Source organism: Octopus bimaculoides, chromosome 14 (genome assembly GCF_046866305.1).
Source record: "Octopus bimaculoides isolate indiv1 chromosome 14, ASM4686630v1, whole genome shotgun sequence".
Classification (NCBI taxonomy): Eukaryota; Metazoa; Mollusca; class Cephalopoda; order Octopoda; family Octopodidae; genus Octopus; species Octopus bimaculoides.
Genome location: NC_142941.1, coordinates 37236068 through 37259394, shown reverse-complemented (window position 1 = coordinate 37259394; position 23327 = coordinate 37236068). Strand labels below are relative to the sequence as shown.

The 23327-nt window shown below is 32.2% G+C and overlaps 1 protein-coding gene and 1 long non-coding RNA gene across 10 annotated transcripts in view; one reads left to right on the top strand and one right to left on the bottom strand.

Annotated features, from left to right (window-relative positions):
* Positions 1-23327, bottom strand: part of LOC149132688 (uncharacterized) — a 962641-nt gene that overhangs the window by 669191 nt on the left and 270123 nt on the right. The gene's annotated exons all lie outside the window — the stretch shown is intronic.
* LOC106871760 (protocadherin beta-15) overlaps positions 1-23327 on the top strand; it is a 233758-nt gene that overhangs the window by 16190 nt on the left and 194241 nt on the right. Inside the window, exons 2-3 of one of the 2 annotated variants that reach the window (XM_089363266.1) lie at positions 9912-10158; positions 18698-21170. In XM_089363266.1, the coding sequence (XP_089219392.1) occupies positions 18774-21170 (2397 nt within the window). In that variant the 5' untranslated portion in view covers positions 9912-10158; positions 18698-18773. The remainder of the gene's footprint in view (positions 1-9911; positions 10159-18697; positions 21171-23327) is intronic. The other variant, XM_089363267.1, reaches the window with a different exon arrangement.

Genomic DNA, 23327 nt, shown 5'->3' with positions numbered 1-23327 from the left:
TTAGAAAATATAGTAATGCCAGATATAATTCTTTAATACAAATTTCTTTGATGTGCTATAAGTATCCTATTCTTTCTTTGATATATATATATATATATATATATATTTAAGATATCTTTGTGAATGTATTTTGTATGTAATGCAAAATAGAACAGCCAGAAGATATCACAAATCTATGGAAAGAAATAAAATGTATGATTGGTGATTTTTTAGTGACCCTTTCTTTAAAATCGAAATACCACTAATTGTTATGAATGCATTATTTGCTTTCATAAAATATTAACAAACAAAGGAAAACATTTAAATCCAAAATGTATTTTAGGTAGTTTAAACTGAATTTTCTTCATTAAAAATGCATATATATTCATTGCTCATTTGCAGAAAATTAATACTTTACATAATAATAAATTAATAAATCTCACAAAAGTGAAAAGTTTAACCTTGCTATTAATATTGACATCCTGAAATATGAAGAGTAAAGCCAGGCATAAAATATGATATTTCTTATTTAGTTTTTAAATGTGTTATTGATTAAACTGGTTTCATGATTTTATATTGAAGAAATTCTTCAGTCATTTATTTTGCATTATTGTTGTAACCAAATATCTTTCTTAATGTAAAATAAATAAAGTTCTTTGAAAAGAAATAGTATGCCAGACTATAAATCTATACAAATATTCTGTATTTTATACTGTTCATTTGAAAATGTATGTGTATGTATGTTTATGCATGTATCTGAATGTGTGTGACATAGTTTTACTTTCAAAATGGTTCACACAATGGTTTTGTGAAAAATTAAAGACTAATACCTTAATTCATATTTTTAGATTTGCATTCTTGTAAATATAAACAGTGGAAGGCAGATTAAGTGGCAAAAATACTAATGTACTAGATTAAAATGAATCAGTCTTACTTTCATAAATATATCATCATCATCATTTAACGTCTGTTTTCCATGCTAGCATGGGTTGGACGGTTCAATCAGGTTCTGGGAAGCCAGGAGGCTGCACCAGGCTCCAGTCTGATCTGGCAGTGTTTCTACAGCTGTATGCCCTTCCTAATGACAACCACTCTGTGAGTGTAGTGCGTACTTTTTACGTGCCACAAGCACAGGGGCCAGAGGAGACTGGCAACAGCCACGATCAGTTGGTGCCTTTTACGTGCCGCCAGCACGGGTATCACAACTACAATTTCCATTTGATTTTCTTTTTGATGTTAGTGTACTTGACTCAATATGTCTCCTCAAGCACAGCAGGTCGCCCTACAATCCAAGGTACTTTTGAGTATGTATGTATGTATATATACGTATAAAAGCATTCTTTACAAGTATTTTTAACATAAAGCATAGACATTGAAATGGATAGAATAGCAGATGGCTAGTCAAGAAGTTAGCAGTTTGTATCCTGACAATAGCACTATGATGTGTTCCTAACCAGGACATTTGACTCTTACATAGCCAAGACCACCTAGGTACTGCTAGTATCTAGGTGGAACAATAACTCATCACATCAAGTATTTATCTAATGTAGTTTATTAAATTGTAGAGTGAGTCCTGTTCTTTCTATGGGAATTTTGATTTGAACAAATATCAAGTTTTTTGTTAGCCTTGTAAGTGCCAGGACTTTATACACACACATGCACTTCCCATGTAATAACATGATATCTTAAAATAATTAGAAGTTTATAGAAGATGCAAATTAAAGCTGTAGTATGAATTGAAGCAATGTATTGGTGCTGATTGTTCAATCAATAGTTGCTGGTGAAATAATGTCCCAGAAACATACAAATGTGGTTAAGAAATTCACTTAGTGATCATATAGTTCTAGATTTATTCCTGCTGTGAGACAGTGGGAAAATGTCCCCTACTAAACCTCCAGCTAACCAATAGTTTTTGAATTGTTAAACATAAAGTGAATAGAAATTTGCTGTGTGTGCATGCATGTGTGTCTTTTTTCTGTTTACATGCTTAAAGTGTAAAACAATGTCACTACTTAAGTGATGTCAATGTTAACTTTTGTAAAAACATGTCAAGCAGTTATTTGATTCATTGTCAACTCTTACTTGGAATGGTAGTAGAAAGGGCACCTGACCATAGAATATTGTCTCAATAAAGTCTGAACCAATTCATACTGATAAGGAACAAGTGGACATAAAAATGATGAAGATGATGGATTATAAAACCGGATTCTTTGCAATATATAAAGTAGTTCCATTTTGTTTTTGATAAAATAAGACCGAATAATATAAACTGAAATTTATCAGTTTATCATATCAAATATAACTATACAAAAAATGTCTTTTCGACCCAGAAAAACGTGATGCCATTTAAATTAATTGTCATTAATTTTGGTGTTTTCTGACAGGTTAATTAATAAGCTGCTCAACTGAACACTTAAAGTTGTGTATCAAACTGGAAAAATATAGTGCTTGGGTCTCAAAAGTAAAATTAAGTTGAATATTTGATAAAGAAATTAAAAGTTATATTATGTCCAACTAAGTCCTCATGTGGACCATTTATCTACATGTTACTTTGAGAAAATTCTTTTTGTCTCTCTTATAATAACTACTATGAAATTACAATGAATACAAGAGACTGCTTTCTTTTATTAAATCCAACAGAGAATTATATATAACTGATATTAAGATTTCTTGAAAATAATCATTTCAAGTAGTATGAGAAATTAATATTGTTTTCTGGTTCTTTTCCTTTTTTTGTCAGTGTTTGTGCATCGTAAAATGTGAGTTGGATGTACACATATGGTACATTCTACTGAAGAATCATGTTGATTTGCCTTTTACTTCAACATCCCAAGACCATTGTCATGCATTCAAAATTCCTGTGTTGGTTGTTACTTTCTATATTTCTCTCATGAGAGCAATATGAGTGAGCTGTTCCAATTCTTTTGGTGTAAGATAGTGAAGCACGTGATAAAGTAAAAAAGAAAATTTTTCTTCCATATGTTATGTTTATTTAATTAAATCTAAAATTTATTTAAAATTTCATATTTTCTTCTATAATGGTATCTCTAAACATGCTTCTGCATGATTGTTTTTATCAGTATAAGCTAACAGATTATCCCTGAATTGTAAGTTGTATATTCAGGGTATTTTTTCATTCGAAATCAAGTGAAGAGTAAAACGAAAAAGAAAAGTAAAATGGCATAAAGAAATAGAATACCATCAAAATCTTTCAGTTTATGTTTTTTCATCTGCCAAGGACAGAGTAGTCTTTTGAAGTTTAAATTTGGAAGGTACAGAAATTATTTCATCATATTTTGTCCCTTTTTAGTGGTTCCATGTTCTTTCTAGTAAAACTGACTCAAATTTAATTAATTTCATTTGTTTGTTTAATTTTGAGAAAACATATACCATGAGAAAACTTAAATTTTAATGTTTCAAGCCAAGCCATTTCCAAGTGCTTTCCACAAGACCAGCTTGTTCAGATATAGGTTGTGAATTGGCTGAGTCATTAAAAGATGAAAAACATTATGATATTTATTCTAGCACCTTATGTTCAGAATTCATATCCAGCCAAGGTCAACTTTGCCTTTTATCCTTCTGAGGTTGATAAAATGAAGTACTGCTCCAGGGGTACAGAGTGGTTGAACTGTTTGTGTAGCAGAGAGGATATCTTGTGTTTTATTTGTGATATTCACCTTCTGAATTCAAACCCCACCAAGACCTACTTAATCTGGCAGCCAGTTGAACATCACAACCTAACACTGTGTTTGCCTTCTGCTGTGTCCACTCTGTTGCAAGCATTTGGGTTAGGTCTCTTGTTTGAGGATACTTCCTCTCTCACCTCTGCCAGTCATGGGGTCTCTGTATACATCAACAAGCTCTGCCCTTTCCTTTTAACAATACACACGCACTACAGTATGTCCAAACTAATCAGACTCATGGAGCCTGGCCCATTACAAGCTATTCTCAAGAGACAAATTTAAACTAGGTATTATAATCTATGGAAATACTCATCATCAATTACGTCTACTGATACAACTTTGAAATGTGAGTAGTACATTCCTAAAGCACATAATTACATTTAGGCGAGCTAAGCAAGTGCAGTCTAAGTGTCTCCACCATAGGTCACAGCTCAGTATATACAAACTGCTATATATTTACCACTATGCTTAAAACTCTAAAGAAACTCAACAGGCTGTGAGTTACTAGTAAAATAAAAGTTCAAAATAAAAAAAATATTTGTGAAAAGAAATTTACCTCAGTTAATATATTGTAGTAAAAATTAAATGTACGAATGCTATAGAATACTGGTAAACTCCTGGTGAGTGAAGTTCCATTTAACCTGTTCCACTCCAGATTGAAGCTATTTCTAACCCTTTAAAAGATGATCTTGGGAGAAAATTCATAAACATCACAACCCTCATATATCCTTAAAAGCTTCTGATTCTATGCTTGCCATGAGAAAACAACAGAAAACTATTCCAATGTATTATTTCTACCATAGTGTCATAGCAAGCAACATTTGGTAATTGATATATTATTTTTGTAGGGAAGAATAAAAGAAGACATTTCAGAAACTGAACATCAAACTAAAATACTAGTGTTATAACTTTATTTTGAATATTTTCTTGTGAAAAGAGAATAATAAATACCTCATCTAAGTTATTGAATTTACCAACAACATTTTTTTTTATGTAATAATAACAACAACAACAGGAAAGACATTATTGCAATTTATACTTAGTCAATATTCTTTGCTGAAGATCTAAATAACACTTATTGATAAACAGTCATAATGTGTGTGCATGTGCGTGCGCCTGTGTGTAGCTATATATATATATATATATATATATATATATATATATATATATATATATGTATGTATATATATATATATGTATATATATATATGTTGTTGTACTTGGGGATGGTCATATTGCCAGTTTAGCCAATAAAAACACACGCACTGTATATTTGGTGTTAATTTTTTTTTTTTTTTTTTTTTTCAGCTTTATATTACATTAATCTTAATCTTAATCTTATTTCGGCCAGAGTTCTTTCGTCACACTTCTGTGACCTCATCAGTGGTCCTTTGTTTCCTTCTTTCTTATGTGTGTCTCACCTTGCTAACTATCAGCCATTTTGTATTTTGTATTCCTATTGTATGTGTCTACGCATGCGTGTCCTTCAATGTGTCTGTGTCTTTTGTAAGTGCATGTGTGTATGGGGAGTGTCTGTATCACCTATATTCTCTGTTAATACGTGTTCATTTGTATTAGTTTTTATTTATTTATATGTTCATGTGTGTGTGTGTGTGTTTTTTTATTTTTTTTTTATTTTTAATGTGTTTAATTAAATTTTGTTAACGTATGTAGTATTTAATTCCATTTGTTTATCTATGTATTGTATTATACTTTGTTCCTATTATTGGTTTATGGGTAACATGTTGTCACATGCTGTGGTTTGTTAGTGGCGTATGTTAGTGTTCCATTCTAGTTTCCTATTCAGGCTAGGTTTCCCTTCTATTATGTGTGTAGCTTCAGTAATTTGTCTAAGTGCTGCATCACTGCTATGTGTAGATAAGATTTTAATTTCTATGTTGTTGATTGAGCCTCTATGTTCTTGCTCAGCGTGCTGGTACAGAACTGATGAGTTCTTCCCTTCCTTAAGTTCCCTCCAATGTTCGTTTGCCCGCTCCCCTATACTCCTTGCTGTTTCGCCTACATATGTCGTTGTCTTATTTCTGCATCGTCCCTCTGTACATCTTATACTATAGACCACATTTCTGGTTTTGCAGTTCGTTTGTGGGCTAAATCTACATACGATACAGTTCCTATCAGTGCAGGGGGTTCTACTGAAAGGGTATGTTCTACTGATAAGGGATTTGATAGGGTTGCCTGGCCTTTCAACAACCTTAATTCTTAGCTTAAGTTTGTCTAGGGCCCTTCTAAAGCGGTACGCCAGTTCGCCTCTAGGGGTGGTGTCGACGAACATGACGCTTTGGTACTTGTGGCTATTGTACCATGAGCTTGCCTTCCCTATTTTCTTCTTAGTTCTTTCTATGGTGTTCCATGATTTGCTCCTATAGAGTGGGCAAATCCCATTCCTATCGTTGCGTTTGATTGTTTCAAACTTCTTCATAGCTCCTTTGTAAACCCTGATCCTTTCTTTATGGCTGTAACCCGAGAACTGCATGCGGTGGACGAAATGTTGTATATGTCTCTTTAATTCTGTAGGGTCGCACATGCAGGAGACATTTCGCATTACTCTGACGAGGTCTGCCATCAATATGTTGAATTTGGCATTGTCCGCAATAGCCGAGTTCCGGTGGGTCAGGTACTTGGAGGCCATAGGTTTTGTATAGTGTGAATGGAGGATTCTGGTTTTATTGTTCTTAGTTTCTAGCCAGAGTTCAGTATCTAATACAGGTAATCTATGGTTAGGGTGTTTAGTAGGGTAGTCTATCGTAACTCTAATACTCTGGTGGATGGAGTTAGCTATTTGCTGGATGCTCTCCATAGTCTTAGTTTCTATTTCTATTTCAGGGGTACTCTCTTGTGGGGGTGTCTTTACCACTAAGTTGATATCATCGACATATCGAGAGTACACATTCACGAGTATGGAGTTCTGTGTCAGGCGTTCCTTAAGCCTTCTGTCCCACCATACCATGAAAAGATTGGCCACATCACCGGCGATACTAACCCCGATGGCTGCCCCCTCGTCCTGGGCGTATAATTTGTTGTTAAATTTAAAGGTGTGGCCTTTTAGGGTGACCTTTATACTAGCTCCTAGTGCATGTGCGATCATTTTCTTTACCTGGTGGATATTAGTGGGGGTCCGTATGGCTCTGGTCCATCCACTCCATCTCTCTATAGGGGTCTTCCTAGCCATAGAGGTAATTGTGGGTGGTCTACCTCTTAGACGTCTACTAGGGCAGAAATCTCTAAGGTCGTATCTATCTAGATATGCATCGTCATATGTCAATCTAAGTAGGAGGCCCAGTTCTTCTGTGTTGACTTTTTGGAACTCTACTTCGCTCTCGTTGATCATTTCCACGCACTTTTCCACTGCAAAATCCACGTCGATAGATGGGTATAGTGATACCACATCCATGCTACCCACTATACACCCTGTCAGGTTGCAAGTGTTGTTGCAGTTGTTGATCCTGCTGAGGAGATCTTCCGTGCTGTCACAGACATCAGGTGACATCTGGATTATGGGGCGTATGATCATTGAGAGGAAGTAGGAGATCCTGTAGTTACTAGCGACATTCGCTCCACAGACTGGTCTTGTTGGTGGTCCCACTACAGGATTAGTTGTTACTTTGTGGTCCTTACGGAGCCCATACAGCGTCGGGATATCATTGTTCCAGGCTTGGAAGTTGTTGGCTGTGCGCTTCTGGGGTCTAAGGACAATTGTCCACATCATCATGTGGGCATTGAGGACTTTTTCTCTTTCCTCATGCGCCTGTAAGGTTGTTACCTTCGTATTGGCGATGTGAGGTTGCATTGCCTGGATATAGTTCGGCAGGCTGTCTATTGACATTCTGCCGGACTTATCTGTGGGAAGGCATACCACTTCTCGCCATAAAGAAAGGATCAGGGTTTACAAAGGAGCTATGAAGAAGTTTGAAACAATCAAACGCAACGATAGGAATGGGATTTGCCCACTCTATAGGAGCAAATCATGGAACACCATAGAAAGAACTAAGAAGAAAATAGGGAAGGCAAGCTCATGGTACAATAGCCACAAGTACCAAAGCGTCATGTTCGTCGACACCACCCCTAGAGGCGAACTGGCGTACCGCTTTAGAAGGGCCCTAGACAAACTTAAGCTAAGAATTAAGGTTGTTGAAAGGCCAGGCAACCCTATCAAATCCCTTATCAGTAGAACATACCCTTTCAGTAGAACCCCCTGCACTGATAGGAACTGTATCGTATGTAGATTTAGCCCACAAACGAACTGCAAAACCAGAAATGTGGTCTATAGTATAAGATGTACAGAGGGACGATGCAGAAATAAGACAACGACATATGTAGGCGAAACAGCAAGGAGTATAGGGGAGCGGGCAAACGAACATTGGAGGGAACTTAAGGAAGGGAAGAACTCATCAGTTCTGTACCAGCACGCTGAGCAAGAACATAGAGGCTCAATCAACAACATAGAAATTAAAATCTTATCTACACATAGCAGTGATGCAGCACTTAGACAAATTACTGAAGCTACACACATAATAGAAGGGAAACCTAGCCTGAATAGGAAACTAGAATGGAACACTAACATACGCCACTAACAAACCACAGCATGTGACAACATGTTACCCATAAACCAATAATAGGAACAAAGTATAATACAATACATAGATAAACAAATGGAATTAAATACTACATACGTTAACAAAATTTAATTAAACACATTAAAAATAAAAAAAAAATAAAAAAACACACACACACACACATGAACATATAAATAAATAAAAACTAATACAAATGAACACGTATTAACAGAGAATATAGGTGATACAGACACTCCCCATACACACATGCACTTACAAAAGACACAGACACATTGAAGGACACGCATGCGTAGACACATACAATAGGAATACAAAATACAAAATGGCTGATAGTTAGCAAGGTGAGACACACATAAGAAAGAAGGAAACAAAGGACCACTGATGAGGTCACAGAAGTGTGACGAAAGAACTCTGGCCGAAATAAGATTAAGATTAAGATTAATGTAATATAAAGCTGAAAAAAAAAAAAAAAAAAAAAAAATTAACACCAAATATACAGTGCGTGTGTTTTTATTGGCTAAACTGGCAATATGACCATCCCCAAGTACAACAACATCTGTTTCAACACACGATTTCACATAAAAAATCTTGCAAAACAAATATGTATATATATATATATATATATCTTTCTCACGCGTTGCAGTCATTGGACTGGAGCCATGCTGAGGCACTGCTTTGAAAGGGTTTAGTTGAACAAATCAACCCCCAAAGACTCTCTCTCTCTCTCTCTATTGCACACACATACACACACACACACATACATATAATTCTTTTCTACCACATGCTGAATTTTCTATTGCTACTCTGATAGCACTGCACCTCGATACATCATCATCTGTAATCTCCTCCCTAATTGTGCTTTTCCAAAAATGTTGACATCCACCAGTTTAAACAGAGCACTAACAGCATCAATCTCACAAGTCTCAGAGGGCCTGCAAACACCATGGGTTCTGCCCAATGGCTTTGTGATTAACAAGCTTGCTTTTCGAATACATGGTTTTGTGTTCAATTCCACTGTCTGACATGTCTTGTATTATAGTGTCAGGACAACCAAACACTTGTGAGTGGATTTGTTTGATGAAAACTGAAAGAAGTATACTGTGTGTGTGTGTGTGTGTGTGTGTGTGTGTGTGTGTGTGTGTGTGTGTGTGTGTGTGTGTGTGTGTGTGTGTGTGTGTGTGTGTGTGTGTGTGTGTGTGTGTCTCTCTCTCTCTCTCTCTCTCTCTCTCTCTCTCTCTCTCTCTCATAATCTAGACACCACCATTTTTCAATGGCATTATTCATTTCCAATCATACATGAAAACATGTTCAGCCATGGATAAATATTACCTTACTTAGAAACAGATGAGGGTTGGCAACAGAAAGAGTATCCCGCTAAGGTAAATCTGCCTCAACAAAATTTGTCTCACCCATATAACACTGGATAAGTAGACACTAAATGATGATGATGATGATGATATACATTTGTGTGTGTGTGAGTACATATGTGTGTGTGTGTGTGTGTGTGTGTGTGTGTGTGTATACACACATTTATGTATATATGTTTATAATATAGATATGTACAAGATATTATATATGCCATATATATGTGTGTGTGTGTGTCCATAAACAATTATAACTGACTCATCATTTCATTAAATCCACTTATACGCAGCTGAAATCTGAGCTAGTATTTCCGTATCCCTTCCATGGGAACCAGTAAAAGCCTGTCATTGGCTACAGCAGATATTATATACTACACCCCACCAACTTGCTAGGATTGCAGACTTCTCTTTCATAACACACTATCACAGACCAGGCTTCCATAGTACCGTTGGCACACAATATCAGCAGCAGTAACAGAACAACCCGACAGTAGGATTCACATCAAATGATACATTGTGAAAGCTTTTCATATATTGGTAAGCTGATGTTTAAATTTCTTAGAGTTGTTTTTTTTTATATTTCTTTGTTTTACAATTTTTTATCTCACTTTGATACACAGAAAACAATTTTTGCTTCCAGGAATACTAATTAATTTAGCTTTGTAGTTTTGTTTAAACTCCCTTTTAATTTTTTAAAAGAATATTACATACTTCCAAAAGAGAAAAACAGAATAAAATAATATGTGAATTGAATAGCATCTAGTAACGTTATAAAAAGTATTAGAAGTAATATATGTTTATGTATGTTTATGTTTCTTTGAGTATATGAATTAGTTGCTGCAGCTATGTGAGTAAAACTATATATCTGTTTATTTTGATATATAAGCAAAATTACTCAGAGAAAAGGCAAAGCTTCACCTGCATTATAAAGTATATACATACATTCATATATATGCATGTGTTTGTGTGTGTACATGTGTATGTATATGTGTGTATATATATATATATATATATATATATATATATATATATATATATATATATATACATACATTTACATATATATATATATATATATATATATATAAATATGCATATATATGTATGTGTATATATATATATACATTTATATACATATATATATATATATATATATATGCATATATATACATTTATATATACATGTGCATATATATGTGTGTGTGTATATATATATATACACACACACACACATATATATACATACATAAATGTGTGTGTGTGTGTGTATATATATATATATGTATATATATATATATGTATATATATATATATGTATATAAACTCACATACAAACATATGCTTACACATACATCTATTCATGTGTGCATACATAAACACGTGTATGTGTTTTTGTAGGAGTTTGTGTGTATTTGTGCATGGGAGAGTGTATGTTTATTCACAAGTTTCTAACTTACTACCATATAGGCATATTAATATATGTCTCTGAACAACATTTGTTTGTGTGGATGTGTGAATATAACATTATAATTATGAATGTGTGCGCCTACGTCTGATATTAATGTATAAAAAATGTGTGTGTGTCTGTGTGTGCATACAAAGATACTTATATATATATATATATATAGAAGCACGCATGACTGTGTGGTTAAGAAGCCCACTTTACAGCTACTAGGTTCAAGTTCAATCCCACAGCACAACATCGCAGGTATGACTGTGTGGTTAAGAAGCCCGCTTTACAGCTACTAGGTTTAAGTTCAATCCCACAGCACAACATCGCAGGCAAGTTTCCTCTACTATAGCCCCATGCTTTGCAAATAAATTTGTTAGATGGAAACTGTGTTGAAGACCATGGTGTGTGTGTGTGTGTGTGCACATGCGCGCATGTATACTGCTGGCTCCACTGCTTGAAAACTAATGTTCCTTTGTTTATGTCCCTGTAACTTAAGGCTTCAGCAAAGGAAACCAATAGAATGAACACAGATCTATTTCTTTAAGGGGCACTTTAAGGAAGTGCCCCAGTATGGCTGGAGTCCAATAACTGAAACAAGTAAGCAACAAATGAAGAAGATAATATAATGTATATTTATGACATATATTTTAAACTGCATGTATTTTTGTATGAGTGTGTATGCGTCTGCGCGTGTATATATATATATATATATATATATATATATATATGTATATACACACACACATACATACATACTTATATGTAAACGTGTGTGTGTGTGTGTGTGTGTGTGTGTGCATTTACACATGTTTATAAAGACCAGTGGCAGGGAGTAAAAGAGAAAGATAATGATGAGTAGATTGATAAAACATTTTCTTTTCACAGTTACTGAGTATGAATATATATGTATCACATAACGTTGTCATTTTCAGATGTAGATTTGTTTGAATGCAGTTTTGTATTTGAGGAAAATGCACATACAAATATATAATAACATATACACAGAAATAGAAATTTTGCTGTATACAATTCAAATTTTCTATAGATATAATCACAAACATCCATCATGATTTAAATCTCATTCAATTATGGGGTATTTATGTTTGTATAGATATGGATACACATTTGTATACTAGTACATTCATCTAGGCTCATATGGATTTATGCATGTGTGTGTGTGTATACACATGCACTTACATACATTTGCATGCATGTAAGTGTAGAAATTTATATCAATCTATAGACATAAATTTTTGTGCATACAAGCAGACATATATGTATGTATATACTATATACAATACATATATCTATATATATAAGATATTCATATATATATATATATATATATATATATATATATATATATACATGCACATACACACATCAGATGCAGCTCCATTGCAAACAGAACTGTAAACAATAGTTTGTTATAGCTGGTTAGAAGCTCCTTACAGACAGAATTAGTTGGACAAAATCACCAATAGGAATTGAACTACATTTCTTTCAAATGCGATGTAGTGATCATGATCACATAACTACAAAGTGACTTCACAGCTTTCAGACTGTGATATAACTAGCTTGAGCTGGGGTAGCTAGAGAGTAAATATTTTCATTTGATTCAATGGCAACATTTCAGAATTTGAAGATAACTATTTAAGAAGCTACTACAATGCAAACATAATTATAAATGATTATTCCTTATATATTAGATAGATACCCACTGACAATGAAAAAAAATGGACAGAATTGCCTACAGGAACCAAATCACACATAGTTGTTCATTAGAGAGTATATGACATACATTCACAAAGATGCACATACACACATGCACAAACACACACACACACACACAAACAGACACACACGCAGACACAATCTACATATATTATTGCATATTTTATTATATGCATTTTATCAAGTTTCATTGAGTTTGACTTTGCCTTTCAGAGTCAGTACAATAAGTTCCAGTCAAGTACTGTGGTTGATGAAATCGACTTCCCCATTCCTCAAAAACTGCAGGTCCTTTGCCAGAATTTGAAACCATTATATTAGCACAAGTTTAGCTGTATAGTAAGAAATTTACTTCCCAACCACATGGTTCTGGGTTCAGTCCCTCAAATTGGCACCTTGTGTGAGTGTCTTCTACTATAGCCCCCAAGCTGACCAAAGTCTTGTGATTAGATTTAGTTGACAGAAACTGACAGAAGGCTGTTGTACACATACATATATATAAATGCATAAATGTACATATATATATATATAAATGTATATATGTGTATATTCATGTGTTGTTGTGCTTGTGTTTGGCCTCTACAACTTTTTGACATTCAGTGCTGCTTTGTTTACTTCCCTGTGACTTAGCAGTCCAGCATAAGAAGCTGACAGAATAAGAACTAGGCTTCAGAATAAGTAAAGGGATCAGTTAGTTAAACCAAACCCTTCAAAGCAGAGCTCCAACATAGCCACAATCTAATTACTAGAACAAGTAAAGGATAAAAGATAGAATATGTTTATAACATATATAACATATATAAATATATATATTACAAATTAAAAGGGTAAAGGATTATCAATTTATTAATTCGTTAATAAATCAACAATTAATAATTAATAATTTTAACCAAGCCCATCGGTTTAAAAGCTCATATATATTTATAAACATAAATTGAGTATATATCACTCATAATCCAGAAACGCGCCTACGGTTAATCTTCGGAATGGTTAGTTTTCATTGTTTTTTTTTCTTGTTTTTGCCTTTGTGAGTTACAAGTGATGCTATCTGTAGGAGTCTCAGCTTTTTTAGCTGCTATTTCTGAACTTCGGTATATGGAGAAGCAAATATTTGCTGATCCCTTAATTATAAATATATATATATATATATATATATATATATATATATATATATGGGAGAATATACAAAAAATAACAACAGACGAGGACAGGTGGTGTAAATAACAAAAGTATATATTAGTATGACGCTCGGGAATACGGAAAGTCTTTGACGTTTCGAGCTACGCTCTTCAACAGAAAGAATACGGAGACAAGGAGAAAAACAGGGAGAAAAAAAATTGAATAGTGTTCAGTCAACGATATATATATATATATATATATAGTAGATATTTGCCTATAGAAATATATTCATATATAAGCATCATCATCATCATTTAACACCCATTTTCCATGCTGGCATTGGTTATAACACATGTATACACATATACACACACATACAGAGAGAAAATAAAACAAAAGAGATTGTCTACATGATATTTAGTGAAACTAGTTTATGTATGTTTGATTAACAAAAAAAACACGATTATTATTTACATGATGTAAATTACATTATCAAAATATATTGTCAAATCTTCAGAGACATATAACCATTACACATAACACTACTGGATTGTTGAATTGTTGACAGAAATAACCATGGTAGAGATACATCTTGATTATGTAATTAATCTTATGTAACTATTAATTTTTTGTTAATGAAATATTCATAAAATGATGTAACTAATTATCTTATAAACACTCTCTACATGTACTTGAAGACAGACATAAAATTTGGATTAAAATTAATTGATATCTGTACTCTTGTACAGTAACACACATGGGAATACACATTGCTAAATACTGGTTACTTACGGTGCAATATAAGCTTTAAATTGTAAATACTTTTAGCAATATGTATCTATCTATATCAATATCTGTCTATACACAGACACACACACACACACACACACACTTTGGTCTGTTGTCCATAAGTCAGAAAAAACCCACCCTCTAAAAAAAATTTTGATCAGTTATACTTTTATACAGTCAAGTATATCCTTGATTACTGCATACAACCAATGGTAACTGTTTGACTTGTTCTATGCCATAACAAGGAATATACCACTTGATTACATAAAAGTGTATATTTCTCTCTCTTTCTCTCTCCATATATATATATATATATATATATATATATATATATATATAGAGTGATTATATTTTTAATTCCCTGAAATTATCTACTTTATTTCCTGAGATCAGTATTATTTTCTGTCTATCTCTATCTCAGAGGGAGATTTCAGTGAATTGAGAAGTTATCATGTAGGGCATTCTTGTATTTCACACCATAATTTGATTGTCCTAATTCATTTTCATGCTGTTGGCCAATATATGTTATTCCTTTAAAATCCTCCAATTTTTAATTATGCAAATTAGCCTTGATGAAAAACTCTATAGCTGTATGTAAAATTGCAAAAAGCAGATTAGTAGGCTAAAGGGGACTGAACAATCTTGATAAGGTCAGTAAACAGACTGATATGCATGTCTATACTTCTCTATTTGCAAAGGAAGATCAAAATGTACTTTCTCAAGCATGAAAATCTGCTCAAGAATCTATTTTTAATCTCTTAAAATTATGTCCTCCTTCTTCTCAAGAGTCAATAATGAAAGCCATTATATTTCTGTTTACTGTCTTAGTGAGAAATTTTAATAAATTTATTGTATGTCAGTCAATAAACCCCTATTTAACTTAATTAGCCAAATTCACGCCATCAGAAATTTTTAAAATTATTTCTCTTTCTTTCAGCATTGTATATATACATATATATATATACAGAGAGAGAGATTGCTTATGGATATATCATATACATATAATATATATACATGCACACACAAATATATATAAAAATAATTTAATAGATAAATATATATGTATGTGTATAATACATATCATATGTGTGTGTGTGTGTATGTGTGTGTAGATGTATGTGTGTGTGTGTGTGCACATATGTACAGACACATGCATATAGATTGAAATATGTATGTATATCAATAGATATATATGCATGTATGCATATGTGTGTGTGTCTATGTAATAAATACTCACGTGATAATGATAATTTATAAATATTAGGCTCATAATCTGTGTATCTTCAGTGAATGTTTTTTTTTCCTTCAATTTTGCCAGTCGCTTAGTAATAAGTGGACATTGGAAAATGACTACTGTGTCTTGAAAGAGACCTTATATATATATATATATATATATATATATATATATATATATATATATATGCATGTACATATATTTATTCAAACATATATGTGTACAAATAAAAGTACATATATATACACACACACACACTCCCACAAAAACACATGCATATATATATAAACCTATTTATACATATGTATACGTGTTTTGCATATATATGTGTGTGTATATATATATATATATATATATATATATATATATATATATATATATATACACACACTTATATCTATATAATTATGTGTGTATGTTAGAAAGAGTGAGGTCAAGAAAGAAGGAGAGATATTAATCGACACCTGTACAGTTTTATACCTACATACATATGCATTCAATAAATATACACATATACAACACATACTCTTATTACATACAGCTAAACCAATATTTATTTCATTTGATACCTATCCGCATACAACATATTTCTTGCAATCATTTTGCAGTCTATGTATGTGTAAGATAGTAGAAGAAAATTTAATATTGCTTCTTTTATGTAAATGTTTATATGTGTTATATCTGCAAGATTAGACACTAGAAAAATTATGTGAGTTTTAATATCTGTTTCATATATATATATCAAGTAAGCTTTTATTTCTGGCAGTATTTGTGTATTGAATGATAAATTAGTTTAAAGAAAGATGAAAACTGACAATTTGTGATGTTGTATTGGTTTTATGTCTGAAAATTTTATTCACTAAAGATTAAGAGAAAATATTGATGTCTTTTCTTTAGAAATTTCAACTAATTTTTCTTGTAATCAATAGGTCAGTTATTGAACAAAGCGACACATTTCATTGATCACGAGGAATATGTTTGGCTTCAAAATGAGAGGAAAAATTGAGAAAATATTTAATTAGTCTAAAAAAGAAATACAACTCAATTTACTTTTAAGATTTGTTTTGCATTATTGTATTGTAATTCTTTTTGTTACTCCCATCAAAATTCAATTAAAGTTTCAACAGAGGAATACTTTTTGTGGTTTGGTTTATCTCAGATATAATTAAATTACCTTTTTTTTTTCATTTGTTTAGTGTTTGTGACTGTTTATATATTTTTCTGTTTTCTTTTTATTCTCTAAAGATATCTATGTGAAATATAAGAACCAGAGACTAGTATTGTTCTTCATAACAACAGTAAAGCTTTTCAATAGCACTTTTCTTTCTATTTTTGAATTATTATTTTCATCATAAAATGCTAGAATTATAATTATCAAGAACTAAAAATGGAACATGGAAACCTTTTGTTCTGGAACAGTTATTTGTAAAAAAAAAGAAAGAAAGAAAAGATATTTTCTTTGTAAATAATGGAACAACAACAAAGACAGAGAGAAAGAGTAAAAGAATGTAAAAAATGAGAGAGCAAAGAAGTGCCAAATATTGACACAATGGAATAAAACCAATTTGGTGACAATTTTAATTTGTCATAATGATATACCCATGAGCAAAACAGACAATCTAAAACAATAATAGAATAAACTTGATGAACCAATAATGATATAAATATAATTTGTTTTGTCTGATTCCTCTATTAAGAATTATTTAAAAACAGTCTTTTGCAGATTGCTGTTTATCAGAATATAGAGTAAAAGAATTTATGAAATTCTATGAACAAAGGAAATAAATTTCAATTTATTTTGATGATAAATTATACTTATTTACTGCAATATTGTACTAAACATTGAATATAAATACTCTTGAGTTCTCATCATCATCCAGTAGTATGCCTCATCTACATTTCCTCAGCCTCAATTACTTCTATTTCTGCAAAGTAAAGCATGCAAGTGTGTATATTGTATACTTCAGTTGGCACATGGCTATGATCAGAGATATTTCTAAGAACAATGTAACAAATTATGATTACATCTTCCATGAATATAACAATAAAACTGGCAATAATCTACACATAAAATCCTGCAACAAGATTAGAAATGAAATAAAATGTTTAATTTCTAATAATTAATATATTTACACTTATTACATTACAAACTCATTTTTGACTCCTCTCTATTTATGCATGTGTGCGTGCATGTGTGTGTGTTGGCACTGTCCTTGTTTTGCAACTGATCTTATCAGAGAGTGTCTATTGAAACTGAAACAATTATACCATGAAAGGGTCATTTTAGCCTCGTTTGCATTTATTTCTTGTTAATACAGTTTATTATTACAATCTATAATAGAATATACCATTAGAAATAAACGAAAATGAATATAATAGTTTGTGTTCTTAAATAGCTAAAATGTCTCTTCCACAATGTAATTGTTTATATACAAACATACATGTTCATGCATACACACAACTATATATGTGTGCAAACACACACACACATGAATATTTACATGCACACATGAATATTTACATGCACACATGTATGCGTGCTTTTTGGCGTGTACAAATTATATGTACTTATGAATAACCAGCCTCAGCATGGCAGCAAATTAATGTTTCATGACGATACATGAAAGTATTAATTGGAAGTAGTTTCTGTGAGGCAAGGAAAATAATTATTTAAAAAGTTAATACATAATTTGATTTGAATCTTACAACAAATTTATACATGCTTTCTTTCTTTTAAATTTTCATTTCAGACATTACACAATTATTTTCAAAAGAATATTTCAACTTGATATTTTCCACAGATGGAAAAGCTACAGTAAAATTAACATGGAATTAGAGTTATGCATACTTCTGTTTTGTTTAGCTTCGTCTCTTTGTGTGAATCTTACTTATTATGTTAAAGATGGACAAGCCTCAAATTCACTTGTTGCCAATATTGCTGCTGATGCACAATTATGGGACAATGTTCTAAATAAATACAGAAATTTTATTTGGTTTAGTCAACTGCCAGGAGAAAAGACTGACAGTTCTCAGTTGTTCAATGTTACTAAGACTGGGAAACTCTACACTGCTAAGGCAATTGATGCTGAAATTTTATGTAAATATAACATGGAATGTTTTAGAATGGTGGATGTTGCAATTCATCAAAAAGAGTATTTTCTTAAAGTTTTAGAAATAAAAATTGTTATTCAGGATATTAATGAACATCAACCTGAGTTTCTAAATAAAAATATAAATCTAGAATTTTCTGAAGGTGATCGAGAAGGTATGATGAAAGCTATTCCAAATGCCATTGACAGAGATATAGGATTGCTGCATTCACAGATAACATACTTTCTAAAGAACAATAATAGTAATCTTTTCACATTGTCAGTTTCAAAAAATATGGATGGTACTTCCAAACTTGGTATTATTTTACGAGAAAAACTTGATAGAGAATTAAAAGATTCTTATCAACTTCAAGTTATTGCAAAAGATGGTGGCCATCCACCTAAAGAAGGTGTTCTAAATATTCAAATAACAGTCCGAGATGAAAATGACAATTCCCCTATCTTCTCCCAAAATATTTACAATGCTTCTATTAAAAATGGTTATCAAAAATCAATGCCTATAGTCACTTTGTCAGCAACTGATTTAGATTCTGGTGAAAATGGTAAAGTAATCTACCAGTTCAGTTCCAAAACATCGGTGAGTGTCAGAGCCTATTTTAAATTAAATGAATCAACAGGGGAAATCTGGCAACTGCAAAAGTTTCCACCAGGATCAAAAAGGACATATAAATTATTTGTTAAAGCAAAGGATAGAGGAAATCCATCCTTGAGCTCAGTTGCTATGGTTTTAGTGAATATAAATAGTGAAGAGAATAATCCGCCTGATATAGATATCAGCTTTATATCACAATCAGCTGGAAAATCACCCAGTATTTCAGAGGGAGTAAAAGTTGATAGTTTTATTGCGTATGTAAAGGTCACTGATAATGATGTTGGCGAAAATGGTGAAATTAGCTGTCACCTTCATCATGATAAACTACAGCTTAAGAGTCTTGGGAGAAAGAAATATAAACTGATAATTAAGAAAACAATTGATAGAGAAACAAAAAACAACATAGATTTTACAATAGTCTGTCAAGATAGAGGATCACCACCTTTAAAAACAGCCAAACAATTCTCTATTCAAGTGGATGATGTTAATGATATTCAACCAGAGTTTATCAAAGATATCTTTACATTTTTTACATATGAAAATGAAGAAGCAAATTTTCCTATTGGTTTCATTAATGCAACAGACGAGGATTTGGATTCAGGTGGTAAACTTATGTACTACTTGGAAAATAGCAAACAAACACATGCCTTTAAAATTTCCCATTTAGGATTTATTTCAACAACACAATCTCTAGATCGTGAACAACAAGAAATATATAAATTCAAGGTTTTTGTGAAAGATAATGGAATACCACCACTAAATAATGAAGCAAATGTAATTATTGAAGTTATGGATAAAAATGACAATGTTCCATATTTTACATTTCCTAGTGTTAACCCTTTCAATCTATATGTCTATTACCATCCACAAAGTAAGGGTGTCATCACAACATTAAGAGCTTCTGACAGAGATGAACATGTTAATGCCTTCCTCAAGTATGAAATACTTGAAGGCAATGACAAACAGTTATTCAAAGTTAACCCTTACACAGGACTTCTGTCTTTTTCTCGTACAGTTTACCAAAATGATGCTGGATTATATACTTTAAATTTAGTTGTCAAAGACAGTGGTACACCAGTTTTATCAGCAACAACTACACTGTCTTTGACACTAACTGTTAGCAACACAACAGCCAGAATGGACAAACCTGAAGACACAGAGTCAGACAACAGAATACATATTAACTTGATGATTATCATAGTTGTGGCTGCAGTAATAGTGTCTGTTGCTATTGTAGTTTCTGTGATTGTATGTGTTGTCCACAAACGGAATGTAAAAGAAAACCAGTATGGTGTGGCCCAGGACTTTGTCGGTGAAAGAAGGCCATCAGGATATGTATGTGAACAAGCATCACCAAAATATGATGTTCCAGTAGGAATTTTATCAGATCAAAAACAAGTCAGAAATACTCAAACAGGCTCACTAAGAAGAGATCCTCATTCTATATATAAACCTGGTCAGAGTTGGAAAGGATCATCATCTGGAGTACATTTTCAAAATATAACACCAGAATCCTATCAAGTAAGCACATTTAAAATTACTTTATATTAATAATTTATCCACTTTAGAATATTTCCTTATAGATTTCATAAAATATTTGAAGACCTTTATTTGCTCAGGGCATTAAAAATTCATGAGTTTGTTTCTGGATTAATAACTTCTGGAGAGGAAAAAAATTAATAAACCATTAGGGAATTATTTCAGTAGAAATGATGGTGTGGTTAATATATCATTCAGCTGATCAGTATATTGGCTGAAGAATCAGCTCCAAATGTGACAGATGGGAAACAAATAGCTACAGCAGATTTACAAAGGAGTGGAGAATATAACAGAAATTAACATTTCCCCAGAGAACAATTTGATAATAATAACTGTTCATATAAAAAGATAATGCTATAATATGCTGATACTATAAAGTGGATAGGGATATATGCCCTACTTTTCACTATGTACATTTCTGTGTTTCAGAATGACTGTTTTATATCACAGATAGTTCATTAATAGATTCATTTTCAATTTATTTCAAAAGAATATTATAATAACATTTTATTTTATTTGAAAATAAAATTTGATGTAACAGCTTTTATAAAAGTATTGCTGAAAAGAATGCTTTTGGAATTTTCAAAAACAAAAACATCAAGTAATTCACCAGATAGCTAGACAATAGCATGAAAAGCCAAGTGACATAGATAATTAAATATAATTAATTATTTTAAAATAGAAAAATGCTTTTTGATGAACAAATTTTTGTTAACATTAAATAGTAAATACACCGCTCCCTAAATGTGAGGCTTGATGCTTATGTTAGAAATCAATATTGAATAGTAAAAGTAAAATGTCTGTCGATAAATGATGAAAATTACAGATAATAAGGAGTAATATTCAACACAGATAATGATTATGAGAGAAAAATTAGATGGAAAAGCTGCACACTGAAATGCATAATTCTAGTATATCCACTAATTAGAAGCAAAGGGAAATGGTGTCTACAAATGTTCCATATTTAAAACCATTTCAGAGTGTACTTAATTTAATACAACGGTTTTAAAAAATATAAAGATTTAAAGGAAATAGTATTTAGGAACCTAAATAAAATACCAAGAAATTAAGTCTTGCTAGTGGTATTATTTTATGTCTATAGATATAAGTTGAGTGGTTATAGCATTAGAAAATGTATTTGGTGTTGAAGTACACCAGCTTCAAACTTATACGCACATTTAAGATATATCAAAAACATTCATTTCTTTCTTAATCTTAAAATTATATTGAAAAACAGAAAAAGGGTAATGATGATTTGGAAAAAATTTTCTTCAAAAATTTATTACCAAAGTCTTGTTTCTAGATGCTATAAGGATGAGAGACAGTTTGATGGTTGTATTTTTCCTCTTTTTTTTTTAATACAAGTATGTGTGGTGCAGGAATGGCTGTGTGGTAAGAAGCTTGCTTCCCAACCATATGGTTCTGGGTTCAGTCCCACTGCATGACACCTTGGGCAAGTGTTTTCTGCTTTCGCCTCGGGCCGACCAAAGCCTTGTGAGTAGATTTGGTAGAAAGAAACTGAAAGAAGCCTGTCGTATATATATATATATATATATATATATGTGTGTGTGTGTGTGTGTGTGAGTTTTTGTCCCCCCACTATTGCTTGACGACCAATTTTGGTGCATTTATAACTTAGCAGTTCAGCAAAAGGGACCAATAAATAAGTACTAGGCTTACAAAGAATAAGTCCTGGGTTTGATTATTTGAATAATTAACAGTGGTTTGTTGAAATTTTTTTAAGGTATTTCAAGTGCAGACATGTCTGTGTGGTTAAGCAGGTGGCTTTGAAATGATATTGTTTCAGGTTCATCCCTGCTCCATGGCACCATGGGCAAGTGCCATTTACTATAGCCTCAGGTTGACCAATGTTTAATGAATGAAATTTAGTAGATGAAAACTGTATTAAAGCCTACCGCATGTGATCATGTCTTCCTATGTCCTGGCATTGTTTATGCACTTAAAGCATAATGCAATACCACTACGTAATCAGAGACATTATTTACACTTGCTATTAAAACAGGTCTAGTCATTGAGTCACTCTGTATGGGAAAGCATGGGAATAAATACCTTAATTGTAAAACAAGAAAGGAAGGCATGTGGCTGTAGAATATTGCATCAACAAGTCTTGTCTAACCC